This window comes from Argentina silus (genome assembly GCF_951799395.1).
Source record: "Argentina silus genome assembly, chromosome: 16".
Taxonomy (NCBI): Eukaryota; Metazoa; Chordata; class Actinopteri; order Argentiniformes; family Argentinidae; genus Argentina; species Argentina silus.
In genome coordinates this window covers 11,103,782-11,121,285 of record NC_139670.1, presented here as the reverse complement: position 1 = coordinate 11,121,285, position 17,504 = coordinate 11,103,782, and the positions used below count along the sequence as shown (strand labels likewise).

At 42.4% G+C, this 17,504-nt stretch overlaps 2 protein-coding genes across 2 annotated transcripts in view; both read left to right on the top strand.

Moving 5' to 3' along the window:
- The first annotated feature begins 5,048 nt into the window (after positions 1 to 5,048).
- ghdc (GH3 domain containing) lies at positions 5,049 to 11,736 on the top strand. Its single transcript, XM_083687859.1, has 11 exons — positions 5,049 to 5,276; positions 5,429 to 5,734; positions 5,893 to 6,089; positions 6,485 to 6,679; positions 7,029 to 7,148; positions 7,602 to 7,899; positions 8,163 to 8,352; positions 8,474 to 8,545; positions 8,707 to 8,840; positions 9,150 to 9,238; positions 9,870 to 11,736. The coding sequence occupies exons 1-11, from the start codon at positions 5,195 to 5,197 to the stop codon at positions 10,089 to 10,091; spliced, it is 1,905 nt and encodes a 634-aa protein (XP_083543985.1). The 5' UTR covers positions 5,049 to 5,194; the 3' UTR covers positions 10,092 to 11,736.
- A 5,604-nt stretch (positions 11,737 to 17,340) lies between these two features.
- The window catches only part of kcnh4b (potassium voltage-gated channel, subfamily H (eag-related), member 4b), a gene marked incomplete at both ends in the record, with an annotated part of 33,245 nt that continues 33,081 nt past the window's right edge, over positions 17,341 to 17,504 (top strand). Inside the window, one exon of the mRNA XM_083687851.1 lies at positions 17,341 to 17,416. Within this exon, the coding sequence (XP_083543977.1) occupies positions 17,341 to 17,416 (76 nt within the window). The remainder of the gene's footprint in view (positions 17,417 to 17,504) is intronic.

The following is a 17,504-nucleotide window of genomic DNA, read 5'->3' as shown; positions in this document are numbered from 1 at the left end:
TTATTTGTTGATAGTTTAATAGTTAGTGTCGGGCTTGAACAAGAGCTTGTGTACACTGTGGCTCTGCAGATTGGTGGTTGATAACCCCTGGGTTATATTGTGTCTTTGTAAGGTCTATTACCCGATGTGAAATGTGACAAATGGTTGACAATTATTGAACTCTTCTCTGCTCTTGATGTAACAATTATGTGACAACATTTTCGCTCTGTAGTCTGTACCCAATGATGAGAAAAAGTGCAGTACTGAGAAAGAAATGTAGACTTTAAGGTTTCGTACTACAGCAATGTCTCAAACAGTTAGTGTTTAGTTTTGCTGCTTCTGCTTAAGGCCATACATACTCTTGACAACAACATTAGTGTTATCTTGTTGTTTGTAATAATTTGCCTTTTAACTGTTTACTCTGGGGGGGATATTTTGACACTGAAAAAGTGGCACTATGGTTAAAGGTAGTAGTTTGGAATGCAACAGTTTGGTGAATTGTGCATTCAATTGATGGTTCCAAGCTAAACCAGAATTAAGAAATCTCTTAATGATCCTATATGAACATGCTTAATCAGTCACCCTACAGTACATGAACCGAATCAGCGGAATTCCACCAAGTATTAGTAGCAAGGTTGGGTTTTATTCCATTTCAGGTAGTGAATTGAATTCCAATAAGATAATTGTAAAAATGGCATTCATTTTAAATTAGTTTTCAAAAGAATCTGAGTAACGCTGTATATGTTCTAATTGTCAGCACCTCACTTCGTGTGCATTCTTTATTTACATATTACAGTAAATTGTAGATTAATTGTTATTGAAATCACTCCCTGAAATTATGGAATTGAAATGTGTAATTGACCTTAACCTTGATTGACACTTAAGTCACTTTTTTGTGTTGTCAACATCCAGCCTGTATAGTCTTTAGGCCACCCTCTCCTATGGTGTTGCCTATAGTATATGACTATGAGCTAGGCAGCGGCCATTCTTGGGCACATTATTTACATACGTGTACTGTATGTACATTTCTATTATGTGGACGAAGAATTAAGTTTTTCATATTTAAAGTTATGATTTTTTTCAGTTGGTCAACTTACTACATTTTCCTTCGCAATGTTCTATATATTGGTTGTTACTGATGTTACTTATATCACTGATATCATTAGACTTATTTAGGCTTGGGTGGAACATAAGGAACATTTGGTCAGTTAACCAATTGAAGAAATGTGTAACTTTAAAGGTAGACATGATGTCATGTCAGAAAGTGGAGTTGATCGTCTCGAAATTATCTGGTAGTGTCACCCCGCTCTTTTCCCATTGACGGCATATCCCAGAGTCTACCTTTAAATATGAATATCTCTTAAACGTACAACTTTCTGAAGTTTTGGACCGCATATTGTGAATGTACGTACATATGTAAATAGTGAACCCAGGAATGAGTGCTGCCAGCTCATAACTATAGAAGTGCCTCTTCTAAAGCCTTTAGATGGGTGGCCTTTGGACTATTAGTGTGAAAAGCTATGTGCTATGTACATCTGGCTGACATTACATGCATATTACATGTATATACTGCCTCTCTTGTCAAGCAAACTTGCCTTACCTAAAACTCCTGATACCTCTGCTTATGATTACACTAAACTAGTCACAGTTTCTCTGCTTTTTATAGGTTCTTTATAAACAACAGCATAACCAGGTAATTAATTTGATGTTTATTAGATTGAAATTGTGAATTTGGTGGTGAACAATAACCTGCACTATTTCATCCTAATTAGTTCTGGAATTCATTATTTTCCAGTTATTCCCTGGAATTTGTCTTTACTTGCTGTAAAATATTGTTTTGCCAGACATTAACTAAGTAATCATGCTGTGTAACATCACATGTAGAGCCATTCGGACTGTAGTCCAGCAATCATGTTGTTAACGTCAATTTTGAATGCCTTATCATGCATTAGAATTATGAGATTATGTTTTTACCTATTTACATATGCACACCAATATGCCTGGCTTTTCCTGACACTTCAACAACCTCAAATACTCATGCAGCGACTGTCTTATTTGTTTATTTAGAACCCCTCATACTTCTCTTTTTCTCTTTCTGTGCCTTAAGATACAAACGATTGTCAAATGGCAACACAAAAGATTGTAAATGGTATTCTCTTACCAGTCCTTAAAATAGTTGGCAATAATAGTTGGCAATAGTCACCTTACAAGTTTAACCCATTCTTCTTTCCCTCCCTGTCAATCATGATTAATTACAATGCAGCCAGTCTCAGGAAAAGATACTGTGATGATGTAAGGTTAACCCCAGCAATTGTTGACCACAGATAATGCAGAAATAGAGCGCCTGCCTATCTAGCTACTGCATATAGACAAAGTTAGCTATTTTCTTGTGCTATTTTACCACCATAATGCTATTTTGCTACCAATATGAGTTATGCACATTTGTATGTTAATTAAAAGCAAAACTTAAAGGTTAACAAATGCAAAAACTGTGATTACAAACTAGCATTTTTTTCATAGCTTTTGGCAATTGTTGCATTGTTTTTGTTCAGGAATTCAAGGGAATATTCAATGGGAGAGTCAAGAAACCTTATTGCATGTACTGTATGAATTGTTTTTTTATTTGTGATCTTATCGCTAAAATTCGTAAGATCTAGATGTCTCTCAAATGTAATTATTTCTGTACAAAAGAATGCTAGCATTGCTTTTTACCTATTTGATGTTAGGTTAAACAATATTTTCTGGTCTAAAAATGCAAAACATGTCAAATTATAAGATACTTGTACAAGTGCACTCTGGGCATTCCATGAAACAAGCGTGGAGACAAGCGTTTTACTTTGACTCTTTTGTTCATTGAAAAAAGTTACGGAGTCTAGCTTTAACTTGCTGTGGTCCTTGTAAAGTCTTGAGTTTCATCCAATATTGTGTTTACTTTACATACAGTACAATAAAGTTGACAGGAAAAGAAGATGGAAATAAAGTTTTATAAATAATCTAATCAAAATCGAGTAAAAATGTATGTTGTGGTATATAAGTTCATGGGCCTCACATCCTCAGTGTGTTTAGCAAGCGTTAACTTCAAAGTGCTGTGCGCCGTCTGTTTTCGATGGTCTTTCTATTGGCTTAAGGACGGCCAAGTTTGACGCGTTGGCCCACCAGACCTTTCGCACATTTGGGAGGAAGTGTCTGGGAACGAGACTACTGAGGTCTTGAGTCTTTCATTCAAGCACTATCTAATTTGAACGATGGGACCTAAACGCCGTCAATACATAGGCTAAATAAAACCTTATTAATCCATATAGCCTACTGCAAATAAATCGCTCTAGTTAAAATAATTGGCTAGACGAAAATGTTGTAAACCTAATTGCCCCCTGGCACTTTGTGAGTAAAACTATACCATGTACCAAACATGACATTCAATAATTCAAATACTTTGTCAACCAACTCAATGTTTCTCAGTGAAAGAGCAGCGCAGAGATGGTAGTGGTAGGAATGTCTGTTTTAAGGTGTTAGATATCTACTTGTAGGTTTACTTTCACATGCTGGGGTATTTTACCTGGACTTTGTCCATAGCGAGTGCTCGGCCCCACTGCATTGTAATATGATCATAGCACATCATCTCATTGCACAACATAATTCGACAAAGAAACGATAGCTTAATAACTAATTGCCAATCTTTGGTTTTCAAAGTGTCCCCCCAAGACTGTCTGTCTCACCCCAATCATCATGAAGTGCTTCCAGAAGCTAGTTAAGTCAACTCATCATTACCTGCCACTCTGGACCCTCTTCAGTTTGCATACCGGCCCAATAAATCCACAGACAACGCTATCGCCTATGCCCTGCACAACGCCCTATCCCACCTGGACAAGAGGGACACCTACATGAGAATGCTGTTCATGAACTACAGCTCAGCATTCAACACCATTGTCCCCCCCCCCCCCAAGCTTGACACCAAGCTCAGGGACCTGGGTCTCAACACCTCCCTATGTAACTGGATCCTGGACTTCCTGATGGGAAGACCCCCGGTGGTGAAGGTAGGCAGCATCACCTCATCCACTCTGACTCAACACAGGGGCTCCCCAGGGCTGTGTGCTCAGCCCCCTACTGTACTCCTTGTTCACCCACGACTGCGTGGCCGTGCACAGCTCAAACTCCATCACAAAGTTTGCTGATGACACCACTGTGGTTGGCTTGGTCACCTAAAACGATGAGTCAGCCTACAGGGATGAGGTAGGAGTCCTGGTGGACTGGTGCCAGGACAACAACCTCTCCCTGAACATCAGCAAAACCAAGGAGCTGATTGTGGACTTCAGGAGGAAGAAAGGGGGGACCATGCTGCAGTGGAGAGAGTCAGCAGCTTCAAGTTCCTTGGTGGCCACATCACTGAGGAGTTAACATGGTCACACCACACACACTGTGATCAAGATAGCGAGCCAGCACCTGTTTTTCCTCAGGCGGCTGAGGAAATTTGGTATGGACCCCCAGATCTTCACCACAGAGAGTATCCTGACCGGCTGTATCACCACCTGGTACAGCAGCTGCACCGCCCTCGACCGTAAGGCTCTTCAGAGGGTGGTGAAAATGGCCCAGTACATCACGGGCTGCAAGCTACCAGCCATTCAGGACCTCTACTCTGAGAGGTGTAAGAGGAAAGCTGAGAAGATCATCAGGGACCCCAGCCACACCCTGTTCTCTCTGCTGCCTTCTGGCAAAATGTACCGAAGCATCCAGACTCCAGAACAGCTTCTACCCCGAGGCCATAAGACTGCTCAACTAACCACGCCGCTGCCGTTTTTAAAAAACATGTAGGCCTAATTCTGCTTTGTGGGTTACATTGATAAGCCTAGGCCACGAACACAATTATTGAAGCGAATAATGACATACACTGTCGGGGCGATGTTAGTTAATTCTATTTTACTTCGGCTTTTATCTATTATTTTGCCTGGGTGTCGTGTTTAGTTGGTGACACAATCTTGTCAGCCAATCACTGATTCGACAGAGGTGCAACGACATAGAAAACAAGGAAATGTAGCACAGGATTAGAAGAAGCAACAGTGAGGCTACTGTTTTCAGTTTTTAACGGACTGGACTAGTATTTTCAGTATTTTATTTTAGTATTTTTCGTCCGGAAAGTTAACATATGAGAAGAAACGAGAGGAGAGTCTACTTTGAACAAGATTTGACATAATAATAAAGGCTAGCTGGCTATGTTATTATGGCAGCTGTAAAACTACACTTAAATTGGATTCGTTCATTGGTCATTGTAATTGTCTCCATTGTTATTGCCATTGGACAAGGTCAGTAGCCTATACTTTTCTTGTGGGCTAAATTAAAATCATATTATTTATGAACACTGAAAAAACCTTTTCAGAGCAATGTGATTCTGTTTGGAATCTTATGGTCAACAGCGCCCTCGTTTGATGGATTTGCATTCCTTCTTGTCTAACAGGATTCCTCGACCTCGGGATTCCGCGTCCTTTACCGGGTGCGTTTGGCGTCCTGTCTGTGGGTGGAATAGCACTTCTTTGGCGGGATATAAGCTCTAAGGTGAAGGGAGAGAACCGAACAATCAGCAGTTTGCTGAGTCAGTATTTCGCAGTAAAGGTTGTGGGCTGGCTAGGTAAGTGGCAAAGGTGGAAACTAGAAGCCGATACGCTGAATATACGGCAAGTCCAAGAAGAAACCCTGCTGAAGCGCCTGCGCAAGAACGCAGACACATGTTATGGAAGGCAATACGATTTCAACTCAATTAAAGGTAAACAAAACAAACAAAAACTCCACTGCGTGAAGCATCCATGTCCGGATACTACTCTCAACACACTGACATTGCTTTAACAGTATGATTCACACAAATACATGACAGCAGTGTAAAAATAAAAAAAGACAAAATAATCTTAACGTTTTGTTTTTCAGATTGTGAGGCTCTTCGCATTCGGCACCCCCTGACTACATATGAGCACTACCGTGAGCTGGTGAGACGCGTGGCTGCGGGGGAAGAGAAGGTCATCATCGCTGAGAAGCCCCTGATCTTAGCCATGACCTCTGGCACATCAGGGGCCAGTGCCATGCTACTGAGCACCAACGATACCAACACTGAGTTCTTCCTACAGGTCAGTCCAAAGGGGCCTCTGGTATTTGCCCCAATTACGACCGATTACTATTTCTATTGCACCCTATTACTATTTGCAAGGAATGTTTTATTATTGTCTGTGAAATAGCAGTGGGAGTCATAATTGGGTCGGCCAGTCCTCTGGTATCATCTTAAATCCACCAACACAGCTTCCTTCTTTCCTCCTCTCCTCCTTGGAGTAACCGCTGATCTCACATGAAAGCATTTTAGTGGAATCCTTGCTTTCGCCTATCCAAACAGTGTGAGTCAGTGACTGTACCTCAAGGGAGGAAGGGAGGATGCCTTAATAAAGTATTCAACAGTGCATTGATGTGTGTGCATTGGTACTTACTTCCGCTGTTTGTCTATTTGTTTGTATGTTTTTGCCCAAACCAGGGTGTGGCTGTGTGTCTGGACGCCATGCGACAAGCCTTCCCTGCCAGCGAAAGCCTCCAGCGCACCACCAAGCTCTTTTACATACCCACCCTTCGCCAGTCGGAGGCTGGCATCCCCATCGGGCCAAACTCCTCCACACCAGCCTCGTCACGTCATATGCTCAATCTCTACACCACCCCAGCACCAGCCTTCCAGGTGTGGCCAGGACGATGATGGGAATGTGAAGTAATCTCAAAGAAAATACATATTTGAAATTAGAATAATAAATATGATGTAGAATAAAATTACTTATTGCGCACCAAAGACTAATTTATTATCTCACTCCTGTATGCCAGGTAAAATGATATAAGCAAGTAAATAAAAAGATAGGTGATGTGTAGTCCATTTCACTGAGCTGTGTTGCTATGGAGATGAGGCTCCTCCAGAACCATTATCAATTCACCATGATGTGTGGATCATGTATCTTCTTCATCATGTGTATCATCGAACACACTTGTGCACTATAATATGCTAATGTCGATGACCGTGCCAACCTTCCTTCCAGGTGCCCAGTGAGAAAGACACCCTCTACCTGCACCTCCTCTTTGCCCTCAAAGACCCTAGCGTGGGCACACTGGAATCCAACTTTGCCTCCACTGTCTTCTATGCCTTCAGTGCCCTGCAGGTACAGTAAAGCAGTCCTAACCAGGGTTGGTTAGTAACAGACTACATGCAATTGGGATTACGTAAAAGTAAATTAAATTATGAACCCTGTAGAACCCTGCTGTCTTTTCAAACTCCACTGAACTACCCCCACAGTATGGTCTGCTGGGTTTTTATCCTTGCATTTGAATAAGCATCACACATATACCTCTAAATACATGTATGTCAATCTTTTCTGCTATTGATCTACTTCCCTTATAAGTTCTGTGAGGTGTTCTTGATGACTCTGTTGCTTAGTCAACACTTAAGCAAAACAAAACATTTAACATTTTTCTCTCATTGGATCAAATCATCTAAAGAAGTCCTTTCATATTATGTGCAGTAAGCACCATAGCAATAATGGATTCCTCGATGACCATGTCTTAGTCATATGTAATAAATCAAATGATGATGCACCCTTGCATCTGCTCCTCAGGATCGCTGGGAGGAGCTGGTGGCAGACATCGAGCTGGGGCGGGTTAGCCCTGCGTTGTCCCTGGAGCCTGGGGTACGAACCAGACTGGAGGCCCTGATGAAGCCAGACCCGGGAAGAGCTGCCCTGCTCCGGGCCAAGTTCCAGGAGGGCTTTCTGGGCATAGCGAGGCGCCTCTGGCCCCAGCTCAATCTGGTGCTGGCTGTGGACTCGGGCTCCAACCAGATCTACGGGGAGATGCTACGGGAACACTACTGTAAAGGAGTGCCCTTCTACTCGCCCTTCTATGCTGCTACTGAGGGTGAGAAACAGGAGGTCGTCGTAGCAGTATGTGGTGGTATCCTTTCAGCATTCATCATTTTGAATGCCATGGCCATGTCTGTAATTTTTTGTGTCTTTGTGCCAATGTCCTTTTCATGAGTACGTTTTCTGCCTGTGGGTGCCTTTGGTCTCTGGTGTGGTTGTGTTGGTCTGTGTCTCAGTTTGTGCGTGTGCGTCTCTGTATTTCAGTTGTATTGGTTTGTGTGTGACACCCACATGTTAAACTGCCCTGTGGCCCTGCAGGTCTGATTGGGGTGAACCTGTGGCCTGAAGACCAGCGGCGGCGCTACCTGCTGTGTCCTCGCTCCATGTTCTGTGAGTTCCTGCCTGAAGCCAGTCTGGACCAGGAGCAGCCAAACACACTCCTCATGGAGCAGGTGCAGGAAGGACAGAACTATGAGCTAGTCATCACCAACGCATCCGGACTCCTCAGGTATAACACTCTTATATACTCAAAATTCTAAACAGAGCCAGGATTTTTTCTGACCAGGAACATTCAAAAAAATAAAATCTTGCAGGGCTGGGGGATTGACAGTGGTGTCTCTTTTTTGTAGATATCGTATTGGAGACATTGTGAAAGTGGTTGGGTTCCACAATCAGTGTCCAGTTGTAGAATTTCAATACAGGTGAATATTCTCTGAATTCTGAGTATTCTGTGGTAACTGTTTTGTGAATATGTGGGGAGGGAATTGATGTTTTTTGTTTTCTTATGTATAGGCAGAGAGTGTGTGTGTGTGTGCGTGCATGCACACGTGTGTGTGTAATAACTTCTACCCCTTATGTGCAGACGGGGTCAGATGCTGAGTGTACGAGGGGAGAAGATTTCAGAGATGATGTTTCTGGGGGCTCTGAAGAAGGCCATAGGCCAGTGGCAGGGGGCTCAGCTGGTCGACTACTGCTGCGCTGAGAGCGGCATTCTGGGTAAGGTTCTCCAATCCACTCCTGATTGGATGGTTATATGGATATGTCATTAGAGGCTGTACAGTGTGTGGTCTCCATTAGTTGAAATAATGTAGTTTTTGTGTTGAATGTGTACCTACCTGTTACCTTCCCATTTTCGGATACTTATTGTAACATGGGAACATCTGTTTTATATGTGATATGAAAACTACAATCAGCAAATGGCTTTTTATTCTAGTATATTTATTCCAGCATGGGGGAGATGGTGGTTTATCATGCAGAAGTGATTTGCTGTTTACTGTATCTCATAAAATGGCCGTTCTCCTCCAGGAGACACATCAGGAGGCTCCGATCCTCACTATCAGGTGTTTGTGGAGCTGAAGGGAGTGAGGAACCTCACAGAGGAGCAACGCTACAAGGTAAGGAAACCCAGTCAGTACTACTGCTGTGGAGGGGGTTTCCAAACGGCCCAGCTTTACCAGTGTGAAGTAATATCAGCTCATATCTAAAGAGAGAGCACTGCAATTAAGAACCTAGACAACTCAGGAATATTACACTTTTTCTTAGATTTTTCTCCATATTTACATACATCCAAACATATCCAATTGGGAGAGTTGATGCAACAGTGAATTGGCTGGCCCACTCGGGGTAAACAACACATGATTAAAACATGGTGTTGCATTTTTGTAAAAGTAACCAAAGAGACAGTTTACCAATGGGACTGCTCTCAAAAGTGTAATTTTTATATTCGAATTACAGTGAAATAGCAGCATAAGGTTACCTTCGTGGTATGCATCTTTCTTTCTGCTTGGAGCAGTCTAAGAGGAAGTGTCGGTGATGCTGAAACATAGCATTTAGAGTAGCTAAATTGTCTCTTTATTACTGTTACTGAAGCTTTTCATGTTGTTTACCATGGGTACAGTCAATTCATTTCAACAACTCTGGATTGCGATTTATAATCTCTCTCTCTACTTCTTTCACCCTTTCTCTCTCTCTCACACACTCACCCACCCCCACCCACTCTCTCTCTTTGTCACTAACCCCCACTAGTTGGACCAGTGTCTCCAGGAGGACTCAGCTGTCTACAAGTCCTTCCGCTGCAAGGGCAGCATCGGACCAATGAGAGTGCAGCTGTTGGCCGAGGGCTCGTTCAAGGAACTGGGCAAACAAATGATGGCCTTCTCCAACACCTCGTCTAACACCTTCAAAATGCACCGTGTGCTGCGCAGGAAGGAGTACGCCAACTTCCTGTTGGGAAAGACCATTTCCTGAACGCCTGCAGAAAAGCTTTGTGGGGACTGTACCCCTACCAGAGAAGCACTTTGACCATGGGGAGGAACAGGTATCTTTCCAGTAATCTAATCTTGCGATCATGGTCACCATGTGTGTTGGACCTACATGTGTGTTGGACCTACAACTGATTGCCTTGTCAACAATCTACAGCCAACTCTCTCCACTGAACATTATCTCTCTGCACTTATGAAATTACATTCCAGCCTTTCAAGTAAGGTACAATTGATTGTATATCTGCAGGCATGTAATGCCTGTTTTATTTAGCAGGACCTTTCAGACGGAGACAGTTTTCTTGCTCATCAGTACTCGCCAAACCTTACATCTGATGTTTATGTAAAGCTTTTTTAGTTCTTAAAGCACAATAAATATCACCACATTGGCACCTGGCCAACTCTTTGGACCCTGGTGTCTTTACCACTGCTTATTTTGATCAAATACTTTAAATCACATCAAGGTTGGTGATTTGCAAATAAAAGTGCAATGAATCTGTGGAACGTACCACTGGGAATCCTGAGGTGAGATTCAAAACTACACATTGTTATGGAAGAAGGGTTTGGGAGCCTGATGAATGTTGACCATTTCTTCGCTGAGATTTGCATCGCTACATTGACGAGAGAATGTCCTGCCGCCCTCTCCTTAAGGAGCTTCCACATCTCACTATCTAATTCACCTGGTGCATATTCCACAATGCTGTGAAAATAGGAAGTCTGTTTTTCCTGCACTGCGCCTAATCCTGCGATTCCCCTTCGCTGACCTTATGCGAGCGAGTAGGTGCACGCAAGCAATTGACCACAAAATTCATGGACTCTCTGCACACATTTGCTTGTAATATGGACCCGGCTCAAAACAAACCCGGCTTGGAAGTGGAGCTACTTCTTGGCCATCAGTAGAGGGCGCCAGTGCCCAATGTTGAAGTAGATAGCGGCCAAGGCCATGGCACAACTCTTGGTTAGCCTGGAGTGGCCCAGCCTGGTCCTGGAGAGGTGCAGATTGTGCTGATGTCTATCTTTAGACTAGCATTCAGAATCAACTAATCATCGTCTTTAATTTAGACCACGATTTGTTGAATCATTATTAGGAGCAGGTGTCCCTGGGCACTACGAACCCTAAAGTGGGCAAATCTAAGAATGTGCTTGTTGAATGTATGAATAATGATATTTAATTGATCCATCATTACAAATTAATGTCTTCATATCTTTCAGGACCTTAATGAAGTGTACTGGTTTGTTACTGTATATCTTCCTCTCCTGCTGTCCTCTGTGTTCAAAGTGGGCTAATATTTTTAGTAACGTCCTATTTCGGAGATTTGACACTGCTCTCGCTCTATTTTCGCGTCTTGCTGTGATTAGAAAAACTATGAGAAAATGACGAGAGCTAAATTTACCTGATCACGATACACCACCTCTGTCTGGTGACTTTAAATTCAGAAAAAAAACTGAAGCCACATTTGAAGCTTTAAACTGCAGTGGAAAGTAAACAATATGTGAGCAGATGATTCATTGCAAAGATTTTTTTTCATATGTATTTTCAGTTCTCAACTGGAACACACAGTACAGTACGTGGGCACATCCATTGAAACTTGCCAAGGGCTGCGTCAAGTGAAATAAAAATGCTGTTACCTGCACACTGTTGTTTGGTGATCTGATTTCCCAAGAAATAACCTGGGAAAGTGCCGCTTATTTTGTTGTGAGCAGACATGGCCCTGAAAGAGTGTTGTTGCCTTACCTACCCACACACAGGTACAAAGTCATTTAAAAGAAGAAGATATCTTCGTAATGTTTTTAATATATTTTTGGTCAGTCTAAAGATGGCTGACCTCTTCATGTCCAATCCTAAGGAGTATGTATCTGTAAGCCATGCAGGTTTTACAAGTCCAGTATGTAAAGTAATGTAAAAATCGTAAGATTCAGGTGTCGTTCAGAAATCATCCCTTTTATGTCAAAGCTTATTCAATTCAAACAAAACTAGATAACATTTCGAGGTACTCTTTATTATACATCCAAAAGAAGTCACAGTGCCAAAAGATGTGTGTATCACACACAACATACAGGACAGAAGATTATCACTGATATCAGATAAAGGTACTTGACCCCTGTATGTATTTGTATGCCTTTCGTGCCCAGAGGATTTAAACACATGCGCACACACACACACACACACACACACACATCTGCTCAGCACATCTGCTGAGATTCCTGGGTTATTCCACATAAACACGGGGTATATTTAAGAATGGTGGCCTGAATTTCTCAATGGCTTATAGAGAAAAGAGGATCCAGTTGAAATGATTCAGTAGATCTGAATGAATAAAATGAATATACTGTACATGCCAAGGGTCACAATTATTCAGCATATGTAGGACTCAATCAGGACTACTCAAGGTTGGGAGTGCACTCTCCAAATTGGTTTGCCTTTAGCAATTTGGCACTGATCCTTTCTTCACCCCTGAGAAAGGCTAGTGAGCTGAATTAATGTCACGGCAATGAGAGACGTATTGAGTTTTATTCTGTTCAGCTCCTTTTATACTGATCCTCGAGTCACTGGCAAAATGAGCTGGGTCTTCCATAGAACCCAACCCAAGTTAACCATACAACACTGACAAGAGCCAAATAACAAAATGTCCTCTATGATTGAGGTACCATACTGTACAGCAGCTACAGTGTCTGTCCACTGACCACAGAGATCAGTTTCAAACTGAAGAACAAATAGCCTAGTAAACAATAGATTAAAAATGTGCTGATATCAGTCCCTTATTTCTCAGCCCTGTCAACTTCCCCGTCTCACCTGATGAGCTTAGGGTCAAAGACCAGCAGCACTGGCCCAGCGCAGGTCATCAGAGCGAAGCAACATGGGAAATGTATTTGGGCAATTATGATATTTACACCTATAGGGGTCTATTTCACCCTGTAGCATTAGCCTTAAATGGAGATGGATTACGCCCTGCATAAGTAATGGGACAGTGAAGCATTTTTTCTTCTTTCAGCTCCAACAGTTTGAATCTGAAATCAAACAATTACTATGAGGTGAAAGGAGAGATTCTCAGCTTTTATTTGATTTGTGTATTTGTGTACATATTGGTTACACCATTGAGAAATTACACCACTTTGCATAGTTTGCACTTTGCACCCCATTTCAGGGTACCCAAAAGTAATGGGACATTACATTAATGGGATTTAACAAATGTCCAAATTAAGCACTCATGTTTAATATTTGATGGACAACCCTCTGCATGCAATAACTGCCTGAAGTCTGCGACCCATTGACTCCACCAGACACCGGGTATATCTCTGGTGATGCTCTGCCAGGCCTGTACTGCAGCCATCTTCAGTTGTTGTTTGTTTTGAGGTCTTTTTGCCTAAAATGTTATCATCAGGAAAATAAATGCATGTTCAATTGGATTTAAATCTGAAGATTGAATTGGCCAGTCAAGACCTTTCCATGCTTTGGCCCTGAAAAACTACTTTGCTCCTGTGGCAGTATGTTTTGGGTCATTGTTTTACTGTATGATGTAGCACCGTCCAATGAATTTGGAGGCATTTGCTTGCACTCGGGCAGATGAGATGTTTCTGTACACTTCAGAATTCATTCTGCTGCCGTCAGCAGATACAATCATCAACTAAGACAAGTTAGCAAGTTCTTATGGCAGCTATACATGCCCAAACCATAACACCCCCTCCACCATGTTTCACAGATGAGGTGGTATGCTATAAATATTGGGCAGATCCTTTTTGCTCCACACTTTCCTCTTGCAATCACTCTGGTCCATGATAATATTCATCTTATCTCTCCACAATACCTTTTCCAGACCTCTGCATGCTTTTTAGGTACTTTTTAGTGAACTGTAACCTGACCATCCTTTTTGAGTGGTCTAGTGGTTTGCACCTTGCAGTGAAGAGTCTGTAGTTTGGCCGGTGACATATTCTGCAGATGGTAGTCTCTGACACATTCACGCCTACCTCCTGATCTGTGGGACAGTTGTTTTGGGGTTTTTCTTCATTAAGGTGAGCAGTCTTCGGTCATCAACTGTGGAAGTCTTCCTTGGCCTACCAGCCTGTTTGCAATTGCTGTGCTCACCAGTGCTTTTGTTTATTTTTAATGATGTTCCAAACTGTTGATTTTGGCAACCCTAAAGTTTTGGCTATATTTCAGATTTTTTTTTCTTCTGACTTTTCAGCCAAATAATGACTTCCTTGACTTTCATTGACACCTAATTGGTCCTCATGTTGACAGACACCAATAGCAACTCCAAAGGCAAATCTAAAGCTTAGTATCAATACTAGACATTGACAGTTCTCTTATGCCTGCACAAATGATGTGACAGGACACACTTGACTTACCAGACAAACCTGTCATGTCAATTTGGGTACCCTAAAATAAGGGGACTATGCATAAAAAGTGTAATTTCTGAATGGTGAAACCAATATGTACACAAATACCATCAAATAAAAGCTGAGAATCTCTACACTAACCTCATATTTTGATTTAAAATCCAAACCTTTGGAGCCAAAATAAGAAAAAATGCTTCACTGTCCCATTACGTACACAGGGCACTGTATAATGGATTTACCTCTTTATTTGTGACAAGAGGAGATGGATGCACTACAAGGAGACAGGACAATGAACCTCCATTAAAAATTGATTGCAGTGAATAGCCGAAAGGGGTTGTATGGTATCCGAGAAGAGGAACATTACTCTTTCTCTCCGACTGCCACTGCCTCCTTTACTTTCACTGTATTTCCCTCCTAATATCTCTCTCCTCCCTTCTGTATTTACAGTATCTCTGTTAGTCTCTGACTGTATTCTCTCCATACCCATACCCCCCCCCCCATTTTGCCTTTGTCACTTACCTGCTCTTTGGTAGTATCTCCATTGCTCTCTGTCTCTCATATCCTCTTTCCCTCTCTTCTTCCTTATCTCACTCTTTCCATCTGTTTGCAGTATATTCACTGCATGCTCTCTCTTCCTTGTCAGTATCTCATTCCAGTGCTTTTTTCTTGCTGCGAGGGTGAAGACTGCTCCATCCATCACTCAGCGTTGTGCCCGCATTCCCCCCCCCCCCTCTCTCTCTCTCCAGTCTCCCTGTGCCCTTTCACAACTCAGACCATCTGTCTGACATGAGCTAGTGGTGCGCTCAGGGTCCCCAGTGTCTGACTCAACCCAGCTCTAAGTGTAAAGCCACAGAGCAGAGCTAGGACTGAACATATTGGGGTGTATTTATCAAACTTTATTGTAAGATTTACAGCTTTTTTCCCTCCCATGATATGATGGTTAGGTACTATTCTTATCGAAGCTTAAAGTGGTAAGCTTTTGTTTACCTTGTACTTTGTTTACATCTGACATGTAAACCATCTATCAATCCTCTCCATGTCCGTGTCAAAAGGAATTAACTCTTCCCTATCCTATGATCAGATGCTGAAATAACCTCATTGCAGTTTTCTGAATTGTTCTTGTTTTGTTCATTCATTCACAAAAAATAACATGTTACCACTAGTAATTTTTTGGAATGTTTACTGTTTGGAAGCAATTACTGTGCTTTCTAGCTGCTAAGCTGTTTGGTCCATGGATCGGAGTGAATTAAGATCTGTGGTTAGTGTTGTGTGTTTAGCTTAAAGTCTCCACTATAAAAATCTCCCCGTTTATCCTTTTAAGCCCTTCCTAGCAGCTTTCATTCAGCTTTCATTCGGACCTTTAATTCTCTCACAAGGACAGGGATGGGGGCAAGAGAGAACATTTTCTTACAGGGAAGCAAAACACTGCAATCAGGCATGTAGAAACATGTATTCTAGAAATGGCAAGTTTGATCTATACTCCTCAACAGTCCAGACCAGAAACAAATTTAAGGACTAGAATGTTAGAAACCTTTCCTGAATTCATTTTGGGAACAATAAATCTCTTGGAAAACGCTGTGGGTGGTTCTATGCAGTGGTTTACAAACACTTTAGCTATAAATTCAACATAATATTGTAAAAACAAAACAAACAAAATAATATGAGTTTTTATAGGTTTTAATATAAATAAACACACAATGTGCATTTTATCATGCTTTATCTGACCCTAAAATGGCTCTAAATGCAGTTTAATTGCTTTGAGAAGTACAATCCAGAGCACATTATTGTAGAATACAATGACAGAATACAATAGCCTGTGTTGATCTCTGTGGTAATCCAATCTCTCCTAAAGCAGCAGACATGTAGACACAACCCCATGTTGATAGTAGAAGTACAGGGTTGAAAAGTACTGTCAACAACTGCTCCTGACAGATCTTTCTCTCTCTTTCTCTCTCATTACTCTTTCTCCCCAACTGCTGCTTCCTCCTTTACTTTCACTGTATTTCCCTGCCTCTTTTTTCTTTCCCTCCTAATATCTCTCTCCTTCCTTCTGTATTTACAGTGTTCCTCTGTTGCTCTCTGACTGTATTCTCTCCGTCTCTCAATCCCCCCTCCCCACTCTCTCTCTCCATCCCCCAGATGAGAACAGGTTTCTATAGAGAATGCAGGGGAGTGAAAACTAAGAATCTCATTGGCTGATCCACCACAGGACTGGATGGAAGAGGGAGTGGAGAAAGAAAGGGAGAGAAAGCGAGAGTAGAGAGAGAGAGAGAGAGAGAGGAGGGGGGGAGAGGCAGAGTGAGAAAGCTTAAGAAGATGTAACTGTTCTGCCTGCCACACTGTAGCATCTTTGGCAGAAAGGAAAGAGGGAGCGAAGAGGGACAGAGACACACAAAGAGAGAGAGAAAGAGAGAGGGAAAGAGAAAGAGATGCCTGTCGTCCTGTGGATTCTCTGTCCTATGAAGCCCGTTTGGATTTAGAGGAACACTTACAGCCTCTGGACTGGTCTTTTTAAGAAGGAGTGCGAGACCAGCAGCACCTGTGCAGACACTCCTGAGTAGGCAGATCTCTACTGGATCTCTAGAGTACCTGAACAATCGACTTGATCACTTTGGACCTAACCGTTGATCTCCCCCTCCCTTTCCCCCCACTCCCTACCACCTATTGACCTGGACCTCCTCGATTGAGTGCATTGCTTCTCCCTTAGACCAGTTCAGGTTGTACTACCATACTGGCAGTCTGCATGGATAAAGCTGGCGTCTTTTAGATGTGCTTCCCCCCCTTGCTGTCGAACTGCCCCCGTACCCCCCCATACCCCCTGAGAGTCCTCAGCGGACCCCCCTGTGTTTGGGATGGTGTGATTCTAGCGGAGCTGTCGCTGATCACAGACCAGGGCCAAGATGCCGGTGATGAAAGGGCTGCTGGCCCCCCAGAACACCTTTCTGGATACCATCGCCACCCGCTTCGATGGCACCCGTGAGTAATAATATACTGTAGTACTGTAGTGGTAGAAGTGTAGAAGTACCAATACAGAACATGCCTACATACTGTTGAAGCCTCTCAA

Excerpts from the sequence above, each read along its gene's own strand:
- ghdc (XM_083687859.1), top strand. The coding sequence starts at position 5,195 with ATGGCAGCTGTAAAACTACACTTAAATTGGATTCGTTCATTGGTCATT. Across the intron at positions 7,149-7,601 it reads ATGCCTTCAGTGCCCTGCAG|GATCGCTGGGAGGAGCTGGT; the intron begins GTACAGTAAAGC and ends TCTGCTCCTCAG. Across the intron at positions 9,239-9,869 it reads CAGAGGAGCAACGCTACAAG|TTGGACCAGTGTCTCCAGGA; the intron begins GTAAGGAAACCC and ends AACCCCCACTAG.